The 24,188-nt window shown below is 37.4% G+C and overlaps 2 protein-coding genes across 3 annotated transcripts; one reads left to right on the plus strand and one right to left on the minus strand.

Annotated features, from left to right (window-relative positions):
- Positions 1-1,584: 1,584 nt before the first annotated feature.
- HEB1 (ARM repeat superfamily protein) lies at positions 1,585-6,885 on the plus strand. 2 transcript variants are annotated; one of them, XM_078321941.1, is made up of 5 exons: positions 1,585-2,870; positions 3,347-3,811; positions 4,153-5,172; positions 5,534-5,678; positions 5,950-6,885. In XM_078321941.1, exons 1-5 carry the CDS (start codon positions 1,821-1,823, stop codon positions 6,822-6,824), a joined length of 3,555 nt encoding a protein of 1,184 aa, XP_078178067.1. In that variant the 5' UTR covers positions 1,585-1,820; the 3' UTR covers positions 6,825-6,885. The 2 variants fall into 2 exon arrangements, with proteins under 2 accessions (XP_078178067.1, XP_078178068.1); XM_078321942.1 differs by having other exon boundaries at positions 5,537-5,678.
- A 296-nt stretch (positions 6,886-7,181) lies between these two features.
- Positions 7,182-13,917, minus strand: LOC144572386 (calcium-transporting ATPase 10, plasma membrane-type-like). Its single transcript, XM_078321943.1, has 7 exons — positions 13,655-13,917; positions 12,692-12,746; positions 10,447-12,398; positions 9,045-9,203; positions 8,757-8,928; positions 8,140-8,438; positions 7,182-7,876 (listed from the first exon to the last, which is right to left on the minus strand). Exons 1-7 carry the CDS (start codon positions 13,829-13,831, stop codon positions 7,628-7,630), a joined length of 3,063 nt encoding a protein of 1,020 aa, XP_078178069.1. The 5' UTR covers positions 13,832-13,917; the 3' UTR covers positions 7,182-7,627.
- Between the last annotated feature and the right edge of the window lie 10,271 nt (positions 13,918-24,188).

A 24,188-nucleotide genomic window follows, 5' to 3' on the forward strand; every position in this document is an offset into this window, starting at 1 on the left:
TTAATGAAATATATTTTTTAAAAGATTCTGATTATATACTGTTAAGAAACATGATATTGCAAACGTAAAAAAAATCTTTTTTTTTCCTTAAAAATCAATTTTTGGTATAGTGGGAATGGCAAATTGCATATTCAATTCGGAAGATTAATTGGCGAATTATTCATAAATTTAGCCCCTCAACTTCTTCATTCCATAGTCACAAGATTCGCGAATAATTCGTTTTTCTTTTGTGATGGCGAGCCGAACGTCAAATTATTTGGTTGATCGAATAATTTGCGAATAATTCACGAATTTTATGAATTTTCCTGATTTTTTTTTTGTTCATTTGTGGAACTGAGATCTCCGGTGCAGATAATTTCAAACCATTCTTGAATTATACATGAATTATCTCCGAATCACAAATTTTCGACTCCGTCAAACCAAACTTGAATAATTTATTTGTCACTATGTTTCATCTAATAGAACAATCAACTAGCCAAAGATTGCTGCCAAAAGGCAACAAAAGTTCCCCGCATGGTTCACTTCTAATCTACCTGGATTGTACCCAAAGAAACATATCAAGAGTTGCATCATTAATCATAATTTGCACATATCTCTGTTTATTTGAGAAGAAACATATTAGCTTTGGTGAAAATGGAGATCCAGAATTTTCACCAAGTTTGGTTTAATTTGATGTAGCTGATGTGGTATTGAACCATTTAGTTTGTGCACTTCATACTAAAAATCTCCTTGAGTATTTCGTTTTAATTATACATAGATCAAATGTGATGAAAAGTAATTAGTGATACATTTATATGACATTACATGTTTACAGTGTTTTTGTTAAATCGGAGCCTCATTTCAAATCACATACAAAAAAGTAACAATATGCTTGAAAAATTATAAAGCATATATACAACCATATTTATTGACATGTATTGATTCACTAAAATGCATCAACTCTATGCTAATATACATAGTAAAAGGAGAGCTTATCAAGATTACATCAAAACTTGTATAATTTTTTTTTATGGAAGAGATGGGGTCAAACTTCTTAATCTTAAATATTCACAAAAATCTCGTAATCCAATTTTAATATTTTGTGTTAATAATAGAGAGAAATTATTCTTACATCCAATTTTAAAATGAAAAATGTTCGCTAATTTTGCCTTTTATAAATAATTATGCAAAAGAAAATAGTATACACTTGTACAAATAAATAAAAGTACACTTCAAGACTTTTCATTCATTTATAATTTTTAAAGAAAATATTAAGAAGTATCACAAGCATGTAAGAGTTAGCGGGCCGTTCAATGGATATCAAACTCAAATCGATCTGATGCTTATTCGAAATGTCCCATTTGCTCCATGATCAGTGCGATCCACTTGAATATCCATACGCACAACTTACGTATTCGTATGAATTAAATGTATACATATCATGCTAATCAAACAGTTCCACATAAATATCGGACTGCTATTTCATTGGACACGGCCCGCTTCTGAGAGTGTTTTTTTTTTTAAAACTTAACTGATGCAGGCAAGGACCGCTTCCGAGATTCGCAACTTACAATTGACAATTGTGATGTTATCACTCACTAATCACTCCTGTTGTCACTCGAGCTGGTCAAGGACTCAAGGGCCGAACTTGAAGTCCAGTCTCTGGGCCGGGCCACGCACTCAACTCGTTGGATGAAAATTTGAAACCCCTCAATTGTTTCCGACAGCGCCAAAACTGGTCATCCTCTTTTGAAACGGAAACCCAAATTTTCTTTCACTCACAGTCACACTCTCGCACACTCGGAGAAAGAAAAAAAGAAGATAACTAGAAATCGAAAAAAATGAAAAAGAAATCCTCTAAGCGTCGGTCCGGCACCACCTCTTCCACCTCCGGCACAACCTCCACCCCCTCAGTCACTACCTTCGCCACCACCGAAGAAATCCTCTCGGCGGCGACCTCTCTGCCCCTCTCCTCCCTCAAAACCCTAATCCATTCTATCCCCTTCACCTCCGATCTCTTCCCTTCCCTCCCTTCCTCCCTCCATTCACTCCTCCTCTCCTCCCTCTCCTCCTTCCAAGATCCCTCCGCTTCCCCTCCCCTCGCCTCCCCCTCCATTTCGCCTCCTACTAAGCGTTCCCGCCTGGACCACCTCCCCCTTCTCAAAACCTACGCTTCCATTACCTGCTTCTGTTTTTCTCACCCCGAGAAACCCATCTCTCCAGATGAGCTCCTCCCTTGTGTACGATCTCTACACGACAGTCTAGTTCTCTTTGAATCTGATGAATCCCTCCTTGCTCAAATCGCCTCTTTGTGCGAAGATTGGTGGAAGGAAAAATTACCTGATAGGGAACTTCTCGTCTCTCAATCCCTACCTTATTTCCTTTCCAGATCTCTAACTCAAGGCAAAAAAGCTGGTGTCAGAAGGGTGTTCACTCTAAGAGAAGCATTTGCACTGTTCGATTATGAAGATGAAAGCATAGAAGATGTAAAGTTACTACTTTTGAGGTGTTTTGTCGCCCCAGTTTATGTCAAATCTGATGAAGGAAGGAAAACATTGGCATTTGTGTTGGGTTTGAATGAGAAATTGACAAAAGAAGCATTGACTTTGATTTGGTCACAGATCCCAATCGGGAAGAAATCTGTTTTGGTGGCGTATGGTGAAATTCTCTTTCGGGCTTGGAGAGGTATTGAGAAAGAGAGTTTGGTAAAAGAGGAGATTGAAGACAGGTTCTTGCAAGGCCTGATTGAAGGTGCAATTTTGGCTGGATCGAGGGGGCTAAATGCAAACATTCGAAGAATTTTAGGTGCATTTGTTGAACAGAGAACAGCTGGTGGTGTGGAGAAGCTCTTATGTCGGTTGGTTGAACCGGTTCTCTTTAGATCCCTTCAGGTTCGGTGGTTTTGCTTCTTGGTCCTTCAATTTAGTTCAATTAGACAATTGATTTATAAATAAAATGTTTATCTTATCCGAAATTCCCCTCTATTATTTAAACAAACCCAGCTTTGTTGTAGAATCCGGAAGTAAGTCATCTTTAACCATCACTTGTGTTCACTGTATCGAATGACAAAATTGATCTTAATTAGCCTAAGCAAAATAGGGTGAGCACCATACAATTAATTAATGCATTGACTAGGCCGAATAAAGCTACATAAATTGTTTTTGTTAAGAAGGTAAGTCTGTCATTTTATTATATCCAATGACACTACCACAATTATGAAGCAACTTTGCTAGTGAACCAACTTACCTTGTGATCATGTTGATCTAATTTCTCAATAAATTAAAGACCTTTTTACCCAAGGAGGACTTCTTTGTGATTTCATTCTGAAAGTTTGACTAACTGATTGGATTACTGATTTCTTTTGTAGGCTGCAAATTCTGAAGTACGCCTCAATACACTTCATCTTTTGTTAGACATCTTCCCAGTTCTTGACCCTGATTCAACAAGGGAGGAGAAGGACAATTTGCTTGAGAAACAGCTATATTTCCTAGAAAAACTCCTATCCGATGACGCACCGGAGATTCGTGCTGTGTCAGTTGAGGGCTTGTGCAAAATCCTCCGTATATTCTGGGAAATTATTTCAACTTCAACCATTCCCAAGATCTTGACAAAAGTGATAGACGAAATGTCTCTTGACACATGTAATGAGGTCCGTGTCTCAGTTTTAAATGGGGTTAGATACTTGGTCGAGAACCCATTAAGCCATGAGATAATGCGGGTTCTTCTTTCAAAAATTGGGCGGGTTGTGAGCGACCCAGCTTTGTCAGTGCGGGTTGCCGCCATCGATCTTCTTTTAGCTGTGTGCGATAATCGATTTTTGCAGTATAATAAGGTTTGCAAATTTAAATATTCCTTTGGTTGCAATTCTTTTGGTCTCATTTTTGTTCTTTTTTTGGGCTTGTTGGTATCCGGTGTTTATTTACTTGGTTGAGCATAAATTGTGGCTGAGTTTAAATAAATAGAGGCATAATTGAACTATTGACAATCAATTATAGTAAACTTGTTGCTTGAGGCTTATTGGTTTCTTGTTGGTCTTGTGGTAACTGGTACCATACTGGTTACCAGATTTTATTTCAATTTACCATCACTTGTCATGTTATGTCTGTACCTTTTAAAACATCCACACTTTTATAGCATGGAACTAAGACAATCCATATTGTACCTGTCTTACAGATAGTGGACTTAGAGACACTTGTTTCTCTGCTAGGTGGGGACCACACTCGTGTGGCACAAAAGATAACAAGATTACTTCTCCCAACCTATTTCCCCACAAAACTACCATTGAATGATGCATGTGCTCGTTGCATCTCTCTTATCAAGAGGTCACCTACTGCTGGAGCTCGATTTTGTGAATTCGCACTTCTCGAGGGTTCATCTGCAAAATCCCTTGCAGAGCTAGTCAGAGTTTCACTCCACTTGGCACTTTCACCTAATAAAGGCTTAGACCAAGATCAAACAGACGGTTTGGTAATTGCCATTTATAAAACAATCAACTCTCTGTTGGGTGATGGTGAGGATTTTTCTTTTTTGGACCCGGTTAGAAAGCTTCTTACGATTGAAAAGGTCAAGGTTTTGCTTGATACAATTTCATCGGACCAGGCCCGTGAAGCCTTATTAAACACTGCCTCTTCCCTTTTACCATCACCTGCTGGTTCAAACGGCCTAATTGATGTTTGCATGGAAATTGTTTTAAGTTCAGTGGGGCTTTCTGTAAATTTGGAAAAACAACGGGTTGTATTGGCTGCACGCAAGTTGATTTTCACATGCGGCTCATCAGAGTTGATGTTAGAAGGCCTGGCAAATGCACTTGAATCTGCTGTCAGTGGGTTTGCTGACAAGCCTGGGGTTGATAGTGTTGCAACTCCAGTTATGTCTAATCCTAGGGTAAAAAAGAAGCATGGAAAGAAAGCAAAATCATCAAAACTCGTGATTTCCTCGATAAGTGAACTTGCTGCAAAAGCAGCTGCTGCTGCATGGCAAGTGAAGGATTTGGTGATAAATGAGGAGACAAGGGAAGTGCTTTTGAAATCTCTTTTTTCAGACCAAATATTTTCTTCCCTAAAGGCACTTGCAGAAATTTTCATTGAGCAGTGCTTTGAATTCGAAGATTTAGATGCAAGTCCAGTGGTGGCCTATATGAGTTATGCAAAATATGTATCTCTTCAGGAGGACGCCTCTAGATCATCTCCAGATGTAAGCAATTATACCAATATATTTTGCACCAAAACATACTAAAATTGAATGTCTTGTCTGTCCCACAAAATATTTCCTGTGTATTTGTTGTGTTGTGCAAACTACCCCTCCTGACTTTCAAGCCTTGTAAAGCGAACATGGTACTTTGGTAATATTTAAAAGAAGGTAGTCTGGGAATTGAAGGATTGGCATACTGTACATTTTATTACTGTACCTAATTTCCTCGCTACTAAAATTAAAGTGCTGAAAAAGTTGTAAAAGAAATTACTTGCCACTCTTGTTTTGATGTCCTTTTTCAAGACAAGCCTGTGAAATTTGCAAAATATATGAATTTTATTCATTAATATTTTTTCTCTTTCAGCAGCCAACAATAATTGATAATGCGTTGGACCATGTATTTAACTGTACTGGTCAACTCTTAGAGAAATTAGTCTACAATGAATGTCACGACAAACCCACAACATTGAAGCGGGGTAGAAGCTCTGAAAGAAATGAAGGAGCCCAAGGTAAAAGTAATATACCATTGTGCATATGGAATTGATTAATATGGTACAATGGCTATGGCCATCTGTGATTTTAGTTTTGTGCTAGAAGGCTGGTTTCTGATATGCAGTTTGAGTCTTTAACTTCTCATATAACCAGCAAAATATCAAACAAATACTGGGACAAGTTAATGTTATAAAGCTTGGCTATGACCATGTGTACATAGTAAGTGCATTTATTAATTTTTATTCAGTACTAGGTTATTGATTTTTTATCCACATTATTTTCATGCAGGTTCTAAAGTTAGAGGAACACAGAACATTGTGAAAATATCGGCTGCAATTCTGAAATTTGTGCTGGATGCCACATCCACTGACCTTATTAAACCTGACCAGCTACTAAGGTGCCTCAAGTTTGCTTCCACATACACAAAGTATATAAATTTGGCCATTGAAAGCGCTGACCAAGTAAATTCTTCCTTCGACATAGAGACTTCAAAAGAGGCTCTTTTACTTCTTAGGAGCACTTACACTTACATGGCCAAATTGTTGCATTTAGTTATTACCACCTCTGACGATCTGTCTGAAGAGGTTTTCTGCATCACGAATAGTCTACTAGATCTTGTTCCATGTGTGGAGATGCACCTAGGTGCGAGGCATGCTTCTCTTATTGTACCAGTTGCAAAACAGTGGCTCCCTGTATTTATTCTGGGTCTTGGTAGTAAAAAATTGATCGTATCAGCTAATGAGACGAGCCCCAAATTGGTTGATATTCCCTTGTGGCTTTTAACATTGTCCAAGCTTACTTTAGAGAGAGAAAACGAAGAAGAGATTTTGTATTTTGAAAAATTGGTGGAAAAATTGGTGATTCTTCTAAAGAAAGGAAGCCCAAAAATATTGGATGCAGTTGGCTCGGTTTTGTTAGTGGCCATGAAGGTGGGTCTGGAGAAGGGGCATTACGGATTGGTTGAAGGTCTGACCAGTTTTGTGTGCTTGAAGTTGCTCGGTAGTGAGTATGGTGCTTTTGACAACCTGGAACTGTTAAGAGGGTTTATACAGGAGCTATTGATTAGTATAGAGTGCTGTCTTGGAGATGGTGAGAGCGGAGAGGGAAGAGAACATTTAGAAAATGCCATGGGTTTGATTAGAGCTGCTTTGTTAAATGCTTGATTGATGTAGATATACTTATTTAATTGTTTACTGTTTTTGTTTAATTAAGTTGCCTTTAATGTTTCGAGTACTTTTTCCAAAGGAAGACAGTTAACGTCATTATTTTGTTCGTTCTTTGTTATGGTTCTGTATAGAGTGCAAGTACTGAAACAAAATTGTGACCGCTAAAGAGCTATTACTACGAATTGTACAGAGGTCCCAGCTAATTATGTACTGAGACCGGTCTCCAGTGTCAAATCTAGACATACTACGGTGTTCATGTTACAATCCTGAGCGAATCAAGATCTGATATTTGGAATTAGGTAGGGTACTTGCATTAAGACTTAGAAAGCAGAGAAAAAAAAATAACAACCTCAATTTGTAAAGAAGTGTTACATCAAATATATCTTAAGTAGTGTGTAGGTCCCACAAATCCTTTCTAATACATATGTTTTGGGCCACTGAGAAACATCAAATTTGCCAGAAAAAAGAAGATGCAATTAGTACAAAACAAAAAGGGACGTTCCATAAGACGATCTAGATGCTACAAAATGTGCCTTGCAGAGAAACAATAGGTAATTAATCTCGCTTCCCACCACCTGCCCTAACCACTTCAAAAGGTAAAAATGATCCAACAAATAAAAAAGAGAAACAACACAAATGCACACGGATGTACACACCAGCTTGAGTAATCCCTTTATCAAATATTTTCAGAAAAAAGGGGAAAAGATATTACCTACCTATTACAAGCCTTTCTGTAGTCAACTTCTGATCATCAACTTCAAATATTTTGGGCCACTATGAAGCATGACAGTTCTACAATCTTACGAGGATCCTACAGGGATTAGTTTGACGATTGCGGCAATTGGCATCCCGAGAAAGCCGAGAAAGACACAGACAAACCACTCAAGGCCGGTCAGAGGTGTTGTGCTTGCAAAGTCGCCAAGAAATTGAATCATAATTGCTTGGAAAATAACAGTGGTTAAAAGAACCCCCATGAACACACTGTTTTTCAGGATTCCCATGAAAACATCTATCTTCTCCATTTCCCTTGAGCTTATTTCATTGAACACCTTCAAAATTAGATGCACTTGTTCAGAAACTCAGATTTGTATGATTCTAATGTATGTTGCACTATTCATAATTTAATAGCAGAAATTTTGATGGCAAGTGTCGTAAAGACTGTAAATATGATTGAACTCTCAGTTTCCTAGTCTTCAAGGTATTGTGATTCTACTTCTTTGTTGATGTTTGAGGCATGTTTAAATGGTGTAAAGAAGAAAATTATAACTACAGTTGAGAGGAGGAGGGCGGGGGGGATCAGTTTAAAAGTCACCTGACAAAAGACGAAGGAGTTGAATAAGATGGTATTTAATTTGAGAGTAGCATTGGGCCCCTCGAGCCCGAATAGCTCCATACCATTAGTCTGAATATACCACATGACAACAAATTGGTACAATGCTTGGCCGAAAATATTCCTCCACATGATATTGCTGATGAATTTACCCGTTCTTCCAACCGGGGTCCGCTTCATTAGCTCATCATTCGGTGGTTCAGTGGCCAATGCAAGAGCGCCAAGTGTATCCATGATCATGTTCACCCACAGTAGCTGGACAGCAGTCAAAGGTGCATCTCCTGCAATTGATATAATAATGGACAAAATTAGAAAAAACACATGAGAATATCACGAACACCCATATAGTCTGATGTATAGAAAATATTCATACCCCCTTGCTCTCCTAATTTTTCATTAAACAAAAAAAAAACAAATTTACCATGGCAGAACACGGGTTGGTTTTACTTGGTTTGTACATCTTTTTGAAGGAAATAGGAAGTTGACGGGACAATACATAATTCCGCGCTTTGGGGATATATCATGTATACGAGAATATGGACCTTTATATAAATATATGAAATTCACCCTGAAAGTTCAAAAATGAGAGCAAAAAGTACCAGTAAAGCAAGCTGAGGAAAAGTTGACAACAAGCGCAACTATGTTTACAGTGAGCTGGAATTGCACAAACTTTTGGATGTTGATATACACAGAACGTCCCCATTTTGCAACTGTGACAATTGTCGAGAAATTATCATCCAATATTATGACATCAGCACTCTCTTTTGCCACCTATATGAAAAATTACAAATTTCAAAACTCTCCTCCAAGAGCAACAATCGGAACACAAGTCCTTTTCCTTTTTTTTCCTCAACATTTTCTTTATTTTATTAAAGTAAAAGACGGACCTCGGTACCAGCAATACCCATAGCAAGGCCGATATCTGCCTCATGCAAAGCAGGAGCATCATTTGTACCATCACCTGTTACGGCCACAACCTCATTGAGATCAGTGCGCAAGTGCTTCACTAATGTGTGTTTATCCAGTGGGGAAGATCTAGCCATTACCTACCAATTGAAAAACAAGGAAAAGAGTGATCAGAAATAATGCTAACAAGACAGCTTTCACTCCATCATTTTTGGAAACTTTCAAGTGATGACATAGAAAAACCTAGCAAATGAGGAACAACTAGGGGTGATTAATGAGCGAGCATGAGCGAGTTAGGGTATGCTCATGCTCGCTCATTAAGTAAATGAGCGAGTTGTAAATGAGCGAGCTTTTAATGAGCGAGTTATGAGCGGCTCACGAGTTATGACTTATGACTCATAACAAAATTATATAGTGTGCCCACGCATAACAAAATTTGTTAAAAGTCATCATAACAAAATCCAACAAATTGTCATAATTCATTTAAATGAACGAGTTGTTAAGTAAATGAGCGAGTTGTTATGACTATTACTTGTTTTGGGCTTTAGGCGGAGGTTTTGGTTCTGCCGATTTACAAAAAAAAAATGAATATGAAACTATGAAAATTAGTATACAGGATTAAATGTTACATTGTGCTCACTATATTACACATGATTAAATATGAAATTATGCTCACTATCTATCAATCTTAATGAGACAAGGTTGATGTTACACAAAATTACATAGGATTAAATGTGGCAGGGATTAGATGTGACAAATTCTTAATGAGCGAGTTATGAGCGAGTTGGGTCATGCTCATGCTCGCTCATTAAGTAAATGAGCGGATAAATGAGCGAGTTTAGGCGAGCTTTTAATGAGCGAGTTATGAGCGATTTACTCACCCCTAGGAATAACCCATGTAACCCAAAAACACGGAACATATCTGCAGTACCATCTCCCCATTTTTCAAAATTTCCCAGGCTATCCTCATTCCTCAATCATGTAGAGAAGAAGAGGTAGAAGGCAAGGATTTTGTATTTTAAAAAAAAAACTGAAGAGGAAATTGTCATGGTACACTTCAACATTTTTTAGTGTATAGTAGGAAATCACACTTTTAAAGTTATTCTGTAATCCTCTGCCTGTTTCTTCACAAGAGAAAAAAAACTAGCAATTTTTTCACACTTGGAGTGAAAAAAAAAGCACTCATATTTGTGGTCAATTTGAGGAAAGGAGGCCTCAATACTTGGACATCTGAAGTTCCCAATAGTTTTTTTTGGATTTAACTTGTGTGGTCAATTTAAGGAAAGGAGGCCTCAATACTTGGACATCTGAAGTTCCCAATAGTTTTTTTTGGATTTAACTTATATAACTGACGATTTAAGTACTCTGGGAAGAGGCACCAACCTGGATTTTTGGTATAAGCTGAATCATTTCTTCTAAACTCTTCTCTCTGAACACAGGACCTTCAATGGCAATACCCTCATCTGTCAGAATCCCACATTCACGTGCAATTGCTATTGCCGTGTTTATATTATCTCCTGTAACCATTCTCACTGTAATTCCAGCCGAGCGACAAGTGGCAACCGACTCCCTGACGCCAGGTCGTACCGGGTCCTTTATCCCCACTATACCAATACAAGTGTACCCGCTTACTGGTATTGCCTCCTTTTCTGAGAAACTGTCCCCAATTTCCTGATAAGCAAGGCACAAGGTACGAAGTGCCTCACTTGCAAATTTCTCAATTGTACTGTTGAGCTCTTTCATCATGTCCTCATTGAGTGGGACAACAGTACCAGTGGGGTCCATGTAATGGTCACATGCAGCCAAAACTATTTCTGAAGCGCCCTTGACGTGGGCCCGAAAACCACCTCCTGGTAACTCAAGAACCACTCCCATTCTCTTCTTGGCAGAATTGAAAGGCTCAATTTTGATAATTTTTCCCTCCTCTCTCTTTGCCTTGAAGTCTCCTCCCAAATTCAAACCAAACTCCAGCAAGGCTGTCTCAGTGGGCGTGCCTAATATTTGCTGCTTCATTTCTTCATTGATTACAACTTCACCTCCAGTGTTGTTAAATATTGACTGCAGAAGAGTATCAACTGCTCCACTTGGTAATTCAGAAATTAAAGTAGAGATATTTTCCGGACCATTTACCTCACTAACTTTACCGCAAATACAAGATTTAACAACGGTCATGCGGTTGGTTGTCAGTGTACCGGTTTTATCACTGCATATAGTGGTAGCTGACCCCATGGTCTCACACGCAGCCAAGTTGCGTACCAAGGCCTTATCATTCATCATTTTTTTCATGGCAAATGCAAGACTAAGTGTAACTGCAAGTGGTAAACCCTCTGGTACAGCAACCACAACTATGGTAACAGCCACAGCAAAATTCTCAAGCATATGCAAAGCATCCTCTCCAGTCCACGTCAGAAGTTTGTTCTGGCTATACTTGCGCAAAATCAAACCTTGTGCCAGAACAGCAAATGTCACAACGGCAAAAAACAACCCAATTTTACCAATAATAGTCGCAACCCCATTTAGCTTTACCTGAAGTGGAGTTTCATCATCTCCACCTTCAGTAAGTGTGGCCATCAACTTGCCCCACTGTGTTCTCATGCCAACAGTTGTGATCAACATCTTGCAAGACCCGTCTTGCACCTTTGTACCCGATAAAAGAAATGGGTTGTCAGAGTGGACGTTGATGGGTTCGCTCTCACCTGTTAAGCTGGACTCATCAATTAACAAAGAATACCCACTTAAGAACAAGCCATCAGCTGGTACTTGGTCACCAATTGACAAGTGTACTATATCTCCAGGCAAGAGGTCATAAATTGACATTTTCTGACGACATCCATTACGTGTAACCTGGATGGAAATCTTTCTCTTCTCCTTATCCAAATCTTTGAACTGTAATGATTGTTTGTAGTCACTTGTGGCCGTGACAAACACCACTAAGAGGATACTAGCAACAATTCCCAACCCGTCATGGGCTCCTTTAGGCCACCCTTCCATTACAATCCCAACCAAAAGGGAAACAAGGGCACAAAAACCGAGAATTTGAAGAGTTGTGTCATGTAAAGCTTCCCATACAAAGACCCAGAAACTACGAACTTTTGATTCGGTAAATTTGTTGATGCCGTAGATGTTCTGACGGGTTGCAAGTTTTGATTGGTCAATGGAGAGGCCATCAGTGGGGGAAGTGGTGAGTTTTTCGCAAATTCCAGAAACACCTCCATGAGTGATGAGCTTTTTAAGATCATGGCCCTCAACAATTGAACTGAGCTCATCAGCACATACTCCAAAGCCGGCCTCACGCACGTGATGAGGTACCACATAGTCACTTTTTATTTGGATACCTGAGAGAAGATCATTTGACAGGTTGAGCATTATTACAATTGGCATCTGACTGGTCATAATAGGTAATGGTCTATACTCTATACCAGTATGCACCCCCCCCCCCCCTCCCAACCCACACACACAACCCCCCAACACACAACCACAGAAACTCTATTAAACCCTTCATTCTATTTGAATTTTTTCTTTTAGTCGTTTGGAATCTGATTTGACGAGTTTAATTGCTTGGCCTATCATACCAATTAGAGAATAATAAACAATCTGCTTTATTGCTATATGAGATTCATGATCATACCTTTTATGAACTGAAGTGCTGCTTTAGATACCAAAACAGCAACTCGAAGCTTCTCCTGCCAAATTGAAAAAAAAAAAAAAATTCTATTCCATAAAAAAAAAATCACCAAGCACCAATAACAACTCGTGCTATGCAAATGCATTTACGTAATAAAAATAACGTGATGGAAATAGTTTCATTATAAGCATAAGTTCTTTGTACAATAAGAAAAAAAAATACCAACTTCTTTCAGGGTTATACTAGGTAGGTACCTTCTGTACATAACAACAGAATTAAACAATTACACAACAAACAAAGAAACAAACAAAGGTCAAAGTTTTCTCTAATAAAACCTAATCTTGGGGCAAGGCCCCACGCCCCCACATCCTATGATGCCCCCCTAATGCCTTTCAGGATTCGAACCAGCTCCTTATGGAGGAATTGTGGTGCCACTGATTACTGGACACCATATACCAAATAGGATCTTTGAGATTTCAAATAATATTTAGGGCTTTTGAAAACTAAAGACAAAATTAACTAATCAGATGATGCAATTATAAAAGATAATTACTACTACTTCCTGCTACCTAAAATGAAGTTCGATACACAGATAACCTAGAAAACTAATAATCAGATGTTGCCATACTAAAAAAGAAAAGCTAATTATTAGATACCTAGAATGAAGTTAGATACATGGAATTAACCTTGTACAGGAGAACAGTAATCAAAAGTTCCAATTTAAAAGGCAAAGATAACTTATTCGGTACCTCAAATATGATAATTAAATATTTGAGCACAGATCAACCAAAGAAAATGGATCATTGGATCATTTTCTTTCTTTAAAAAAAAATCAACTTATGAATAGCAATATATATCTAAGCAGAAAGTCGAACATCAAGGAAGACATTTGACTAATTACAAAATAATGGAAAATATAGAGAACGAACAAATAGAAACAACAAGAAAAATGAATAAAAATCATACATGGTTGGTGCGCTTGATCGCCTCAGCCTCGGATCGCTTCGTCAAATTTGCGGTAAATCTAAAACGCCTCTTAGGATTCTTCACGACGCCACAAAGACTTCTCCACCTCTGGAGCGCCTCATCTGACGAATTTTTGGCTTTCACCCCTCCGAAATTCTCATTTAAGTAATTCTCCATGTCCGTTCTCTCGCTTTCTCACAAGATCAGAAGTTCAACCGGAAATAGTGCCAAAAAACGGTCAAGTCTTCAACCGGAAATAGGGCAAAAAAACGGTCAAGTCTGCGCACAAATCGGGTATCTATGCAATTGACATTAGTCGATGGGGTGTCAGTGGAAAATGAGGGGTGGTGTTGAATAAAGTAAATCAAGGGAAACCGCGGGGAAGGAGAGAGAAAAAGACAGACCTGGTTAATTACTGGAAATTTTGTTCATAGCAGTAGGTGGTTAAATGATTAGACCGCGTTGTAAATTGTAAAATGCAATAATCTAAATCTAAATGGATTAAAAGAGGAGAGATAGCATATTCGAATTCCTATCACTGTCGTAAAAGAAATTTTAAATTTAGATCTGGACCGTCCGATCTGCTTTGGCACGATATTTAATGGGTTCAGTGCATTCCATCTGGCCCGAATTCTGATCGAACGGTCCGAATCTGAACTCAAATATTCTGTTACCTCAGAGCATACGGACTCTAGGGTATTGGGAAATGTGTGAAGGGAAGTCAATATTATTTGCCAAGAGGGAAGACCGACTGCAACAGGGAGCATTATTGGAGATTTTTTTTTTTTTTTTCTTCTATTTGAATAGAAGCATTATTGGAGTTGTTGGAGTGTTGGTCACACGGAATATATACTCCTGTCACCTTCAGTTTTTGAAAAAAATTGTGGATTATAGTAAGATTCCTTCGAGGAAGAAACAGACGGGACAGATCCAGCCATTAATAAAAAAGGAGATGAAATATTGCAGGAAGTTCTCTGATTGGACGTAGTGGGAAGAACGTGGGACACACTTTTCTTGTCGTCCTGATAGTGGGCCCCACATCCCGCGTTGTTTACGCTACTATTTACTGTCGTGATTTCGAATGACGAAACGTGAGTCGAACTATATGACGAGACGAGACGAGACTACGAGAGTACGAGACCGCATGTGAAGGAAGAGAGCCACCGGATCGGCAAATAAGTGCTGTGCACAGCGGAACATGAGACTGGATTTTTCTTTTTTTAAAAGTAAAATTCCATAGGCGAGACCGGATTCCTTGTAGCCTTTCCTGGTGTGTACGCCACCGACGTAGATTTGTTTGTTGGTTTTTTTTTTTTTTTTTTTTTTATTGGTAAAAAGGCAGTAAAGCCCATTTTTTATTTTTTTTTAAAAGGCTAGAAGCCCGTTTCATATTAATGAAACAAAAGTTAAGTACATCCGCAACCAAACGGAGCCAGTATCTCCATAAAAAAAGTTCATAAGCACCAAATAGCAAAATAGCAAAACACAGCTCATCTAGGGATACTCCACTATTTGTTTTGCAAAAGGGCTGGGATTTTTAATTGCAAACTACACTATGAGTAAGACATTTTGTTTCGGTACTGTATTTTAGTGTGCTCCTGGTGTATCCTCAATCGCCAGCAACTGGCCTGCTGCGGCGTCAGGTGGGATAGAGCAGAGCGGAATCGCATCTAGAGTCTCAAGAAGTCAAAGCAGGGCTGCTTCCTTGATCTTTTTAGGCACTGATCCTGTCCAATATTCCACCAAAGAAATGATCAGAAAGATGAGATTCCTAGCTGATTTGGGTGTAGTGTTGCTAAAAATGATTCCATTCCTATATTTCCAAATAGTCCAACACAATGCACTATATACTAAAAGAAAACCTGTTCGGTCAGTTTTGTTCAAGGACAGAAAATTGGACAATATCTATACAAGTAGCCCATTGACCCATGTGTTGTTGAGTTTTCCCTAACCAAAACAGTACTTCTTGAATTTTAGGGCATTGTAAAAACAAATGGTCTACAGTTTCTAGAGGGTCGGAGCATAAAACACAATGTGGTTCTCCGGTCCACTTCTTCCTAATGAGAGTATCTTTGGTTAGTATCCTGTAGGAATGCACAAGCCACATAAAAATTATAATTTTAGGTGGCACAAGTAAAGTCCACCACAGTAGAGGTTGTGTCACTTGGATGCCTCTAAAATTCAAAAATTTATACAAAGATTGTACAGTGAAACGCCCTGTAGTCTCCCATCGCCAATTCATCTTGTCATGCAAATGTGTAAAGGAAACAGTGCTGAGAATATATAAAATTTCAGCCCAATCTTGGCGGTTGACCCCTATGAGAGTATCCCAAAACCTTACCTGTTGTCCTTGTGAATGAACTGCCTCAGAAACAAAAATATTTGGTGTAATACACAGTCGATATATTTGTGGGTATCTATGTGCAAATGGGCTAGATTCATACCGTATGTCATGTCATAAAGAGACTATAGAATGTGAACCTGGATCATATGTGGTACTAATATGTCTTAGGTTGTCTAAAAAGCCCAGTTTCATTAGAACAACGAAACTTACATGGTTAATTTTCCTTCTTTTTAAGACATGGCTGATTGCCTCCTCGTTTCCATGGTTTGTATTGAACATTTTCCGGTTATTTTAAACTGAATAATTCAGAGCAAAGGTTTCAGTTTTTCAAAGAAATTATACTGTTACTGTTACTGTTACTTTATTTTCTTTTCTTTTTTTCAAATGATATTGTCACAACCCGGAACAGGGGGTCGCGCAGTTTTCGCCAGTGTTTTAAAATGCGGTTGTGTTCATGCATGCGGAAGGCCACTGCATGCCGCATATGCGGATTTTCATGCGGATTTATATATATATTGTTATGTTTATGTGTGTGGGGCTGCTCCTAGGAGTATGCGGGGGGTGGCAGCCCCCTGCGAGCGTTGTCTGAGGTTACGAAGCACCGCTCAATAGAGCCCGGAAAATTTTATTTCGGAGAGGTCAAATTTCATGAAAATCCTTTAACCAACGGCCCAGATTAGTCAAATTTACCGATCAAGATGGACGGTCCAGATTAGTCCTTTTTCACATAAATTTTAATTAAAATACAATCATACTATCATAGGATTTGATTTAAAACAAGTTTGGTTCAAATCCGATTTAATTTGGCTAAGTTATACCCAAAACATCATTTTTCAGAATCCCCATTGCGGCCCGCAACAAGTTCCAAAATTTCCAGCCTCTGCAAATCGTCTCTACCTCCACTCATTGCGGCCCGCAATGAATGTATTGCGGCCCGCAATGACCTGGTTGGTCTCTGCCTCCATTCATTGCGGCCCGCAATAAATGTATTGCGGCCCGCAATGACCTGGTTGGATTTTAATCTGCGAATTTTCCCTCTGTCTACTCTCATTGCGGCCCGCAATAAGGGTACTGTTTTTCATTCCTTTGCCCATTTTCGTGAAATTTCACCCCGTTTTCAAACCCGATCAAATCCCCGTATAATTAAACAATTATTCCCCATTTACTAGAAATTTTAATGACATTTAACATGCAATTTCAACATTTAAGTCATAACAACAATTTAAAACATACCGTTAGGGTTTTATAACATAATACGGTTCGATAATAACCTATACATCAAAATAACCGACTACGGGTTCAACTACACATTCAAAATGGGCATAAAAGGGTTTGGCATAACCTATTAGTCCGGCCTATACTCACGTGTCGAGCCCGAGTCCCACTTCACTCGCGTTTACCTGCACATTTCAATTCAAAGGGAAAAATTCCCCGAGGGGAGGGGGTGAGAAAAACCTGTCATCCGTTTTTCTCAGTGCGGAATTTAAAGGGCTACTGGATTTGTGAGAAATCCATCACCAGAACTAAATACACTAGCAATAGAGCATCTATTTATTTACTCACCAATAATAATAAATGCACATGTACCGGGAATAGATTCAAACAGATTTCAATTCACATCTCATCAACATCAATCAACGAATTTCCAGAAAGATTTGGTTTCACATATATAATATAAATAAGTCTGGTTATGAGGTACAGATATCAACTATCGATCACCTCCGGCTTAACAGTTCTATTTTCTGGTTTCAAGTCATACAATCTCATCAATTCATCACTTAAAATATACACGGGCATATTCCGCGAATATGCAACAGAATACCACTTTTCTCAAAAGAAATCACTGACACTTTCACTGAATCACTGAACCACAGTTCTACCTAAAATTACAATGCACTTCCCTTACCCAACCGGTACTGGGTTCACTAGGGCCATTCTCCAGATGCGTATAAGGGTCCTGGATGAAAGTCTAGTAGCTAGCTAGACTTTCCACTATGATACACTGTTCACTTCACACAATCAATCCAAGTCATACTGTGGTTCCACTCACTTATTCAAAACGATAGATCAACAATCGATAAACCGTACCAACATGAGAATCATAACAGTTATACAATTCAATTACACTAATATCACAATTAATGCAATGCGGCAACAAATGCTTTCAATCAGAGATTCAACATGCTATGCACAGTTTATTTAAATCAAGCAATCAACATAAATATAATAATATGCACCGTTATTTAGTTCTACGAATAAACTCCAAAACAGATCCCGTGAACCCCCCCGCACCTGGTTACGTAGGGCACGTAGAGGGTCCGCGATCTCGCGACTCGGTAAGCTCGTCAATCCCGCTAGCCGTGCTCGTTAGGATCTATACATAGGTCAATTTATTAAATTCCGGCACTTTTACAATTTAAACCCTAATCAATTTTTTTGGAAAAATTCGTAAATTGGAAATTTGGTTGCACTTTGGAACACGGAATCAATCAATTTACACTATAAAAACAACAAAGGCACGGAATAATCAGTTTGGTACGATTCTACGGGTTTTCACCGAAACCCTAAAAACACGGAATCAAGAAATGAGAGAGAAATAGAAAGGGGAATTACCAATGGAACAGATGGATGTGCGAGGTTTGAGCTCCTCTTCCTAAATCTCCGTTTTCGGGCAATACGGTCACCGGGGGAGGTTTTAGGGTTGTCTCTCTCTCACTCTCTCGTTGTCTTTCTCTCTTGGCGGAAACAAAAGAAAAGAGAGAAGAGATGGGGGCGCAGGAAAGGAAAGGAAGGAGGGAAAGAGGAAAGAATGACAAGGGCCCCCACTTGTAAGTGGTCTTTTTGCAAAATAAACCCTTCACTTGTTCGATATTGATTAAATGATTTATATAACACCTATTGCTCCTCTTTCTTAACACAATTAATCGTATAATTATTGTTCACCATCCACGTCACTAATTTCGTATATACGTATATATATATATATATATATTATTCGATTTAACCACTTATTATTTTAATTAAATCTGAATTTTAAAGTTCACAGTGTTACATATATAGACCGAGAGAAAATCTAAAAGAAACTTTTATATTTATTTTCTTTGAGAGAAACAAATTCAAAAAGGAAGACATAAAAGTGTCTTTAGTCTATACAATTTATGATAACAATTAGTGATCTTCGCATTTTTAAAATAGAAAAATTATGTCAGTACTAAGTCTCACAAGTCTCGAGTGGGGGTTTATGTGCTCAGTCTAGTGTATTCAAAGACCGGACGGTTCAAAACTGGATCAGATCATCGGACCATCCGCTAATCCGATCCGGACTAATAGGAACAGGCCTAGCATGATCTTTGATCAGTTTATTCCATTAGACCCAGACTAATCCGGTCGGTTCTTTATTCGTGGAACCATGGCAACCCGGATCAGATCGGATCGTGGCAACCAGACCAACCCTTATTATTTCATATTATTTGAAACCTTAAAACCAAATTACTTTAGAAAACACAAATTATTTAAAAAAAATAACCGAATTACTCTAAAAAATGAATTATTTTTATCTTTAAAATCAAATTATTTTCAATAATAGATTTAAAAAAAGAATTAGAATGATATAATTCGTTTTTTTTTTCAAATCTATTGTTTTAAAATAATTTTGTTTTAAAGATCAAAATAATTTGTTTTTCAAAGTAATTTGGTTATTTTTTTTTAAAGTGATTCGGTTTTTTAAACAACTGATAAAAAAAAATGGACTGGACCATAGAGGTGCTACTTTTACCCGATTACCCGAATCCGATCCGGAACCGACCCGGATCCGATTAATTTGGATAGGGTACGGTTTAAAAAATATAACCGATTAAATTATGGGTATGGATACAAAATTAATAATTTAATATCCGACCCGGATCCGAACCGGAACCGATACTGTAATGGGTAGGATATGGGTATCATTTAATTATCCGACCCATAACCGGACCCGACCCGATACCCGTATAAATACCCGATAAAATATATATTAATAACTCTGCATCAAGTTTTTTTGTTAGATAATATATTTCAGTTGAGCTATAATTTGATAAAACTTAACCAAATTTATACTACTGTTTTACACTACCCTTTAATTACATCCTTAACTAGCCTTTTAATTACGCCCTTTAATTTTTGTTCTATATTATACACATGTGACACATGACACATGATTGTCAAATTTATTCTTCCATAACCAGCTTATTTTATACCTTTTTTCTTCTATTAGGGCGCCTTTGAGCTCGTCTCCCAAAAATAAAAATAAAAAATCTTTGCACATGTAGTCCGCGACTTTCTGACCTAAGCTTGTTCCAAGCTTGGGGGGGGGTATCAAAGAAAAACAAATCACTACAAATGAGGGCATAAACTTGGTAGAAAAATGAACTATTGATGCGTTTGATTACTTGGTTTTTACAAATAGCAATACATTCTTGAATATGGGGTTTTGATTGATTGAATTGTGGGGTGAATCAAAATGGACCAAAGGAAACCAAATCACTATCCAAAATGACTCTAATAGGTTTCTAACGAACGCAAGACCGTGCAAATTTTCCTCTTAGTAGATTAACTTGCATTTAGGTAAGTCCAACAACCAGAACCACACCTAAGTTAGAATTTTTGCTTGAGGACAAGCAAAGTTCAAGCTTGGGGGAATTTGATATCTCCATATTATGTCTAATTTACGGCCCTAAATTGTGCTTAAACCTGTGTTTTAAAGCCTATTAGTGTGGACTTTTTACTTATATTTCGATGAAATGTGGTACTGCTATGCTTTGTTTGGTATTTTGCAGGAAAAATGGCGAAAAACTGGATCTGACAATTTTTCATACGGCCCGTATGATATTCCCTACGGGCCGTACAGGATCTGCCCAACCACACAGAAGGTTCCACAACAGAGGCACGAAGTCTCCAAGACAAAGCACAGGCATACGGCCCGTACGGGGTCCCCTACGGGCCGTACGACGCTAAATTGGCAAATCCAGCTGGAATCTGAAATCAAGGAGGCCGAAAAGGAAGGCTCTGCAGACGCGATCTGGGGCATTAAATGAGAGAATTACACACCAAAAAGGGGGGATTCACAACTGGAACTTGGACAAGCTTTCTTGGAGCAAAAGACAAGAGGAGGAGAAGAGGAAGAGAAGTGAAAAACGCGAGTTTGCAACGGATCTTTGGATTTTTCCACTGTTTTGTCATGAACTCTTTTATTTTCTGTTATTTGTGTTATCTTATGAACATGAGTAGCTAATTTACTTTGTTTCTAGGGTTAAGATGTAGTTTCTAGTTTGGTTTTGTTTGCATGCTACTTGGATTTGTGTTGAATGCTTTGTTTTTACCTTGTTGAGTAGTATTTAGATTGCTTTATTTGTGCTTGCTTGAATTGATTAGTCATCCCGTTAGATGAATGCGCACATCTAAGTGTTAGGAGCCAAGTCTATGACATTTGATCCAACCGAATAAAGTATATGGAGTAGGGTGAAACCAAGGAGTACCCGAAAGGTGAAACTTTCCTTGAGGCGAAAGTCCTTTGATACTTTTAGTAAACCAACAAGTAACTTGGATAAATTAGGCCAAAATGCGAAAGTTGAGGTTTAACGCATCTAAGAGGGAAGTATTTGAGTCCGGTAATCGGGTACTAGGCCAAAATGCGAAAGTTGAGGTTAGGTATCTAGATCTGGTCGATAGAAATCCTAAACATTAGTATCAACACAGAAAACAGTAGCTGCAGCATTAACTCGGGGTGCCCTACGGGCCGTACGGGCCGTATGCCTCGGGGCTGAACATAAATGAAATCTGAACCCTGGAAACGCCTTTTTATCAATTGGAAACAACTTTAATTCTCTTTTATTGCTTTTTAAACTTGTCATAAATCATTAGAATTGTTAAAAACCAAACCAAACCAATTTCTCTCACTTCTAGAATCTCAAGTAATTTTAAGACGAGTCCGGTCATTTTCTTCCGTCCTTGTGGATCGATACCTGAGCATACTCATCGATAGGATAGTGCACTTGCTATCTGATTTGACAGAGTATAACAAAGGTTTAAAAGGTATAGCTTGCTATACTGAAACTTTGTGCATACTTCTGTGTGAACAATGTGTATATGTGTATATGTGTATGTGTACGTGTATGTATATGTCTATGTCTATGTGTATGTGTATATGTGTATATGTGTATATGTGTATATTATACATATAGTTCACCAAAAAAATAAAAATAAAAAAATCAAAGTTATAAAAATTTACGACATCACTCCGTAAATATATCAAATATTTTATTTTTTGGCATACACATATACATAATATTTTATTTTTGAACATACACATACACATATACATAAACCCTAAACTTTTTTTCACAAAATTATTCAAATCAAAATACTAAGATTTCTCTAAAAAAAAAAAAAAAAAAAAAACACATGAGGCGCCCCAGGGTGTGGCGCCTCACTTGGCTTGTGGACCGCCCCAGGGGCTGGCGCATCACTGGGTATTTTGGGCCGCCCTGGGCCCAGGCGGTCAGGGCATCTATAAAAAAAAATTGGGGACAGGGACATATTTAAAATTTTCAATTTTTTTAGGGATATTAATAAAAATGGCCGGGATACATGTGACCAATCAGCTCTTGTGAATTTCTTTGCAAGCCGAAAGCGACAGCTTTGTCGATTTTTACCGTGTTTACTTTTCGAGATTTTGTGTGTTTTGCCGCGTGGTGGTACTGTGGTAGTCTGTTCGTGGCTTCGCGGAGCTAGCTTGGTTTGTTGCCTTTTTTTTGTGTTACAGTATGGTGGCCATTTTGGATCCTGTTTATGGAAATATTAGGCTGACCGCGGGCCCGGAAGATTGGGTGGGTCCAGAACTGTCCCTCTTCTTGTGCAATCAAGTGGTCAGAGTCAGGGTGCAAACGGATCGAATATTGGATATCCAATGTTTATAGATATATATATATATATATAAATATTTTTACAATATATATTAAATTATATAGTATATATCTATTATTTAAATATGAATAATTAAAATTCAAAATCATATTCATATCTATATTTACGTAGATATTCGAATATTGGATATTTGTATACATTCCTAGACCAGACGTCGTTTTATGGCGTGTAATTTCTTGAGGGAAGATAGAATCATCCGAGTGACCCTACAGTACTTTTGTATGAATTTATAATTTTGTTTTTAATATTCAAATATTCTATCTGAATTTAATGCAGTAGAACAGGCTTTCGTTTTTTTATAAAGAGATACGTATTTAATTTTTGAAAATAATATTTAAAAATATTGAGATATACTAAACTTTTAGAAAATAATATTTAAAAGATGCTAAGGTATACGAACTCTTTAGTAATAAAACAAATAAATATTTTAGGATTTTGTAGTAAATCATTTTGTGTTATCTAATAGCTCATGGCTATGCTCCTGATTAGAGTAATATCCATTTAAATAATACATTTCTATAACAGAAAATAAATAAATAACGTAATAGGTTATGCGTTGCAACAGAAACAAACATATTTTATAAAAATAAAAAATTCTCATAAAAAATAATAAATTTTCATAATAAAAAATGGAGTATTAAAAAGATAATTATTCAATAATATTCATGAATGTTATTAAAATAGATTAGAATAATGACATATTATAAAAGAACAAATATGTTCGTTCAATATTTCATAGATAAGTTGAAGGATTTTAAATTCATATGTACGTTGATTTTGTGTGGTGTTGAAACAAAATACTGCAATTTGTTATTTACTATTTTATCAATTTATTATAATCTTGTTGCGTAAAAATGTGTATAGTTTTTATTATTAACGTGGATCTATAATGTTTATTGCTATTATGTGTGGATTTGTATCATTATTGCTATTAATGTGGATTTATAATTTCTATTGCTATTATGTGTAGATTTGTATCCTTAAATGACATACAACAAAATAAAAAATTGCAGCGATTACTGTGAATATGTATTCTTAAACGATTTTTAAAAATGAAAATAAATTGAGTATTTCATAATCAAATAAGAGAGTTTAGAAATAAAAAAAAGTTCATAGTATTTACATATGGCGAGTATGTATTTAAATAAATTAATCTTTTAATCACGGCAGCTGACGGACCAGGTCATTTACGTGCTTAATATAAGAATTGAGATAGATATTTATATTTAG

The sequence above is a fragment of the Carex rostrata genome, chromosome 20 (genome assembly GCF_964058835.1).
Source record: "Carex rostrata chromosome 20, lpCarRost1.2, whole genome shotgun sequence".
Taxonomy (NCBI): domain Eukaryota; kingdom Viridiplantae; phylum Streptophyta; class Magnoliopsida; order Poales; family Cyperaceae; genus Carex; species Carex rostrata.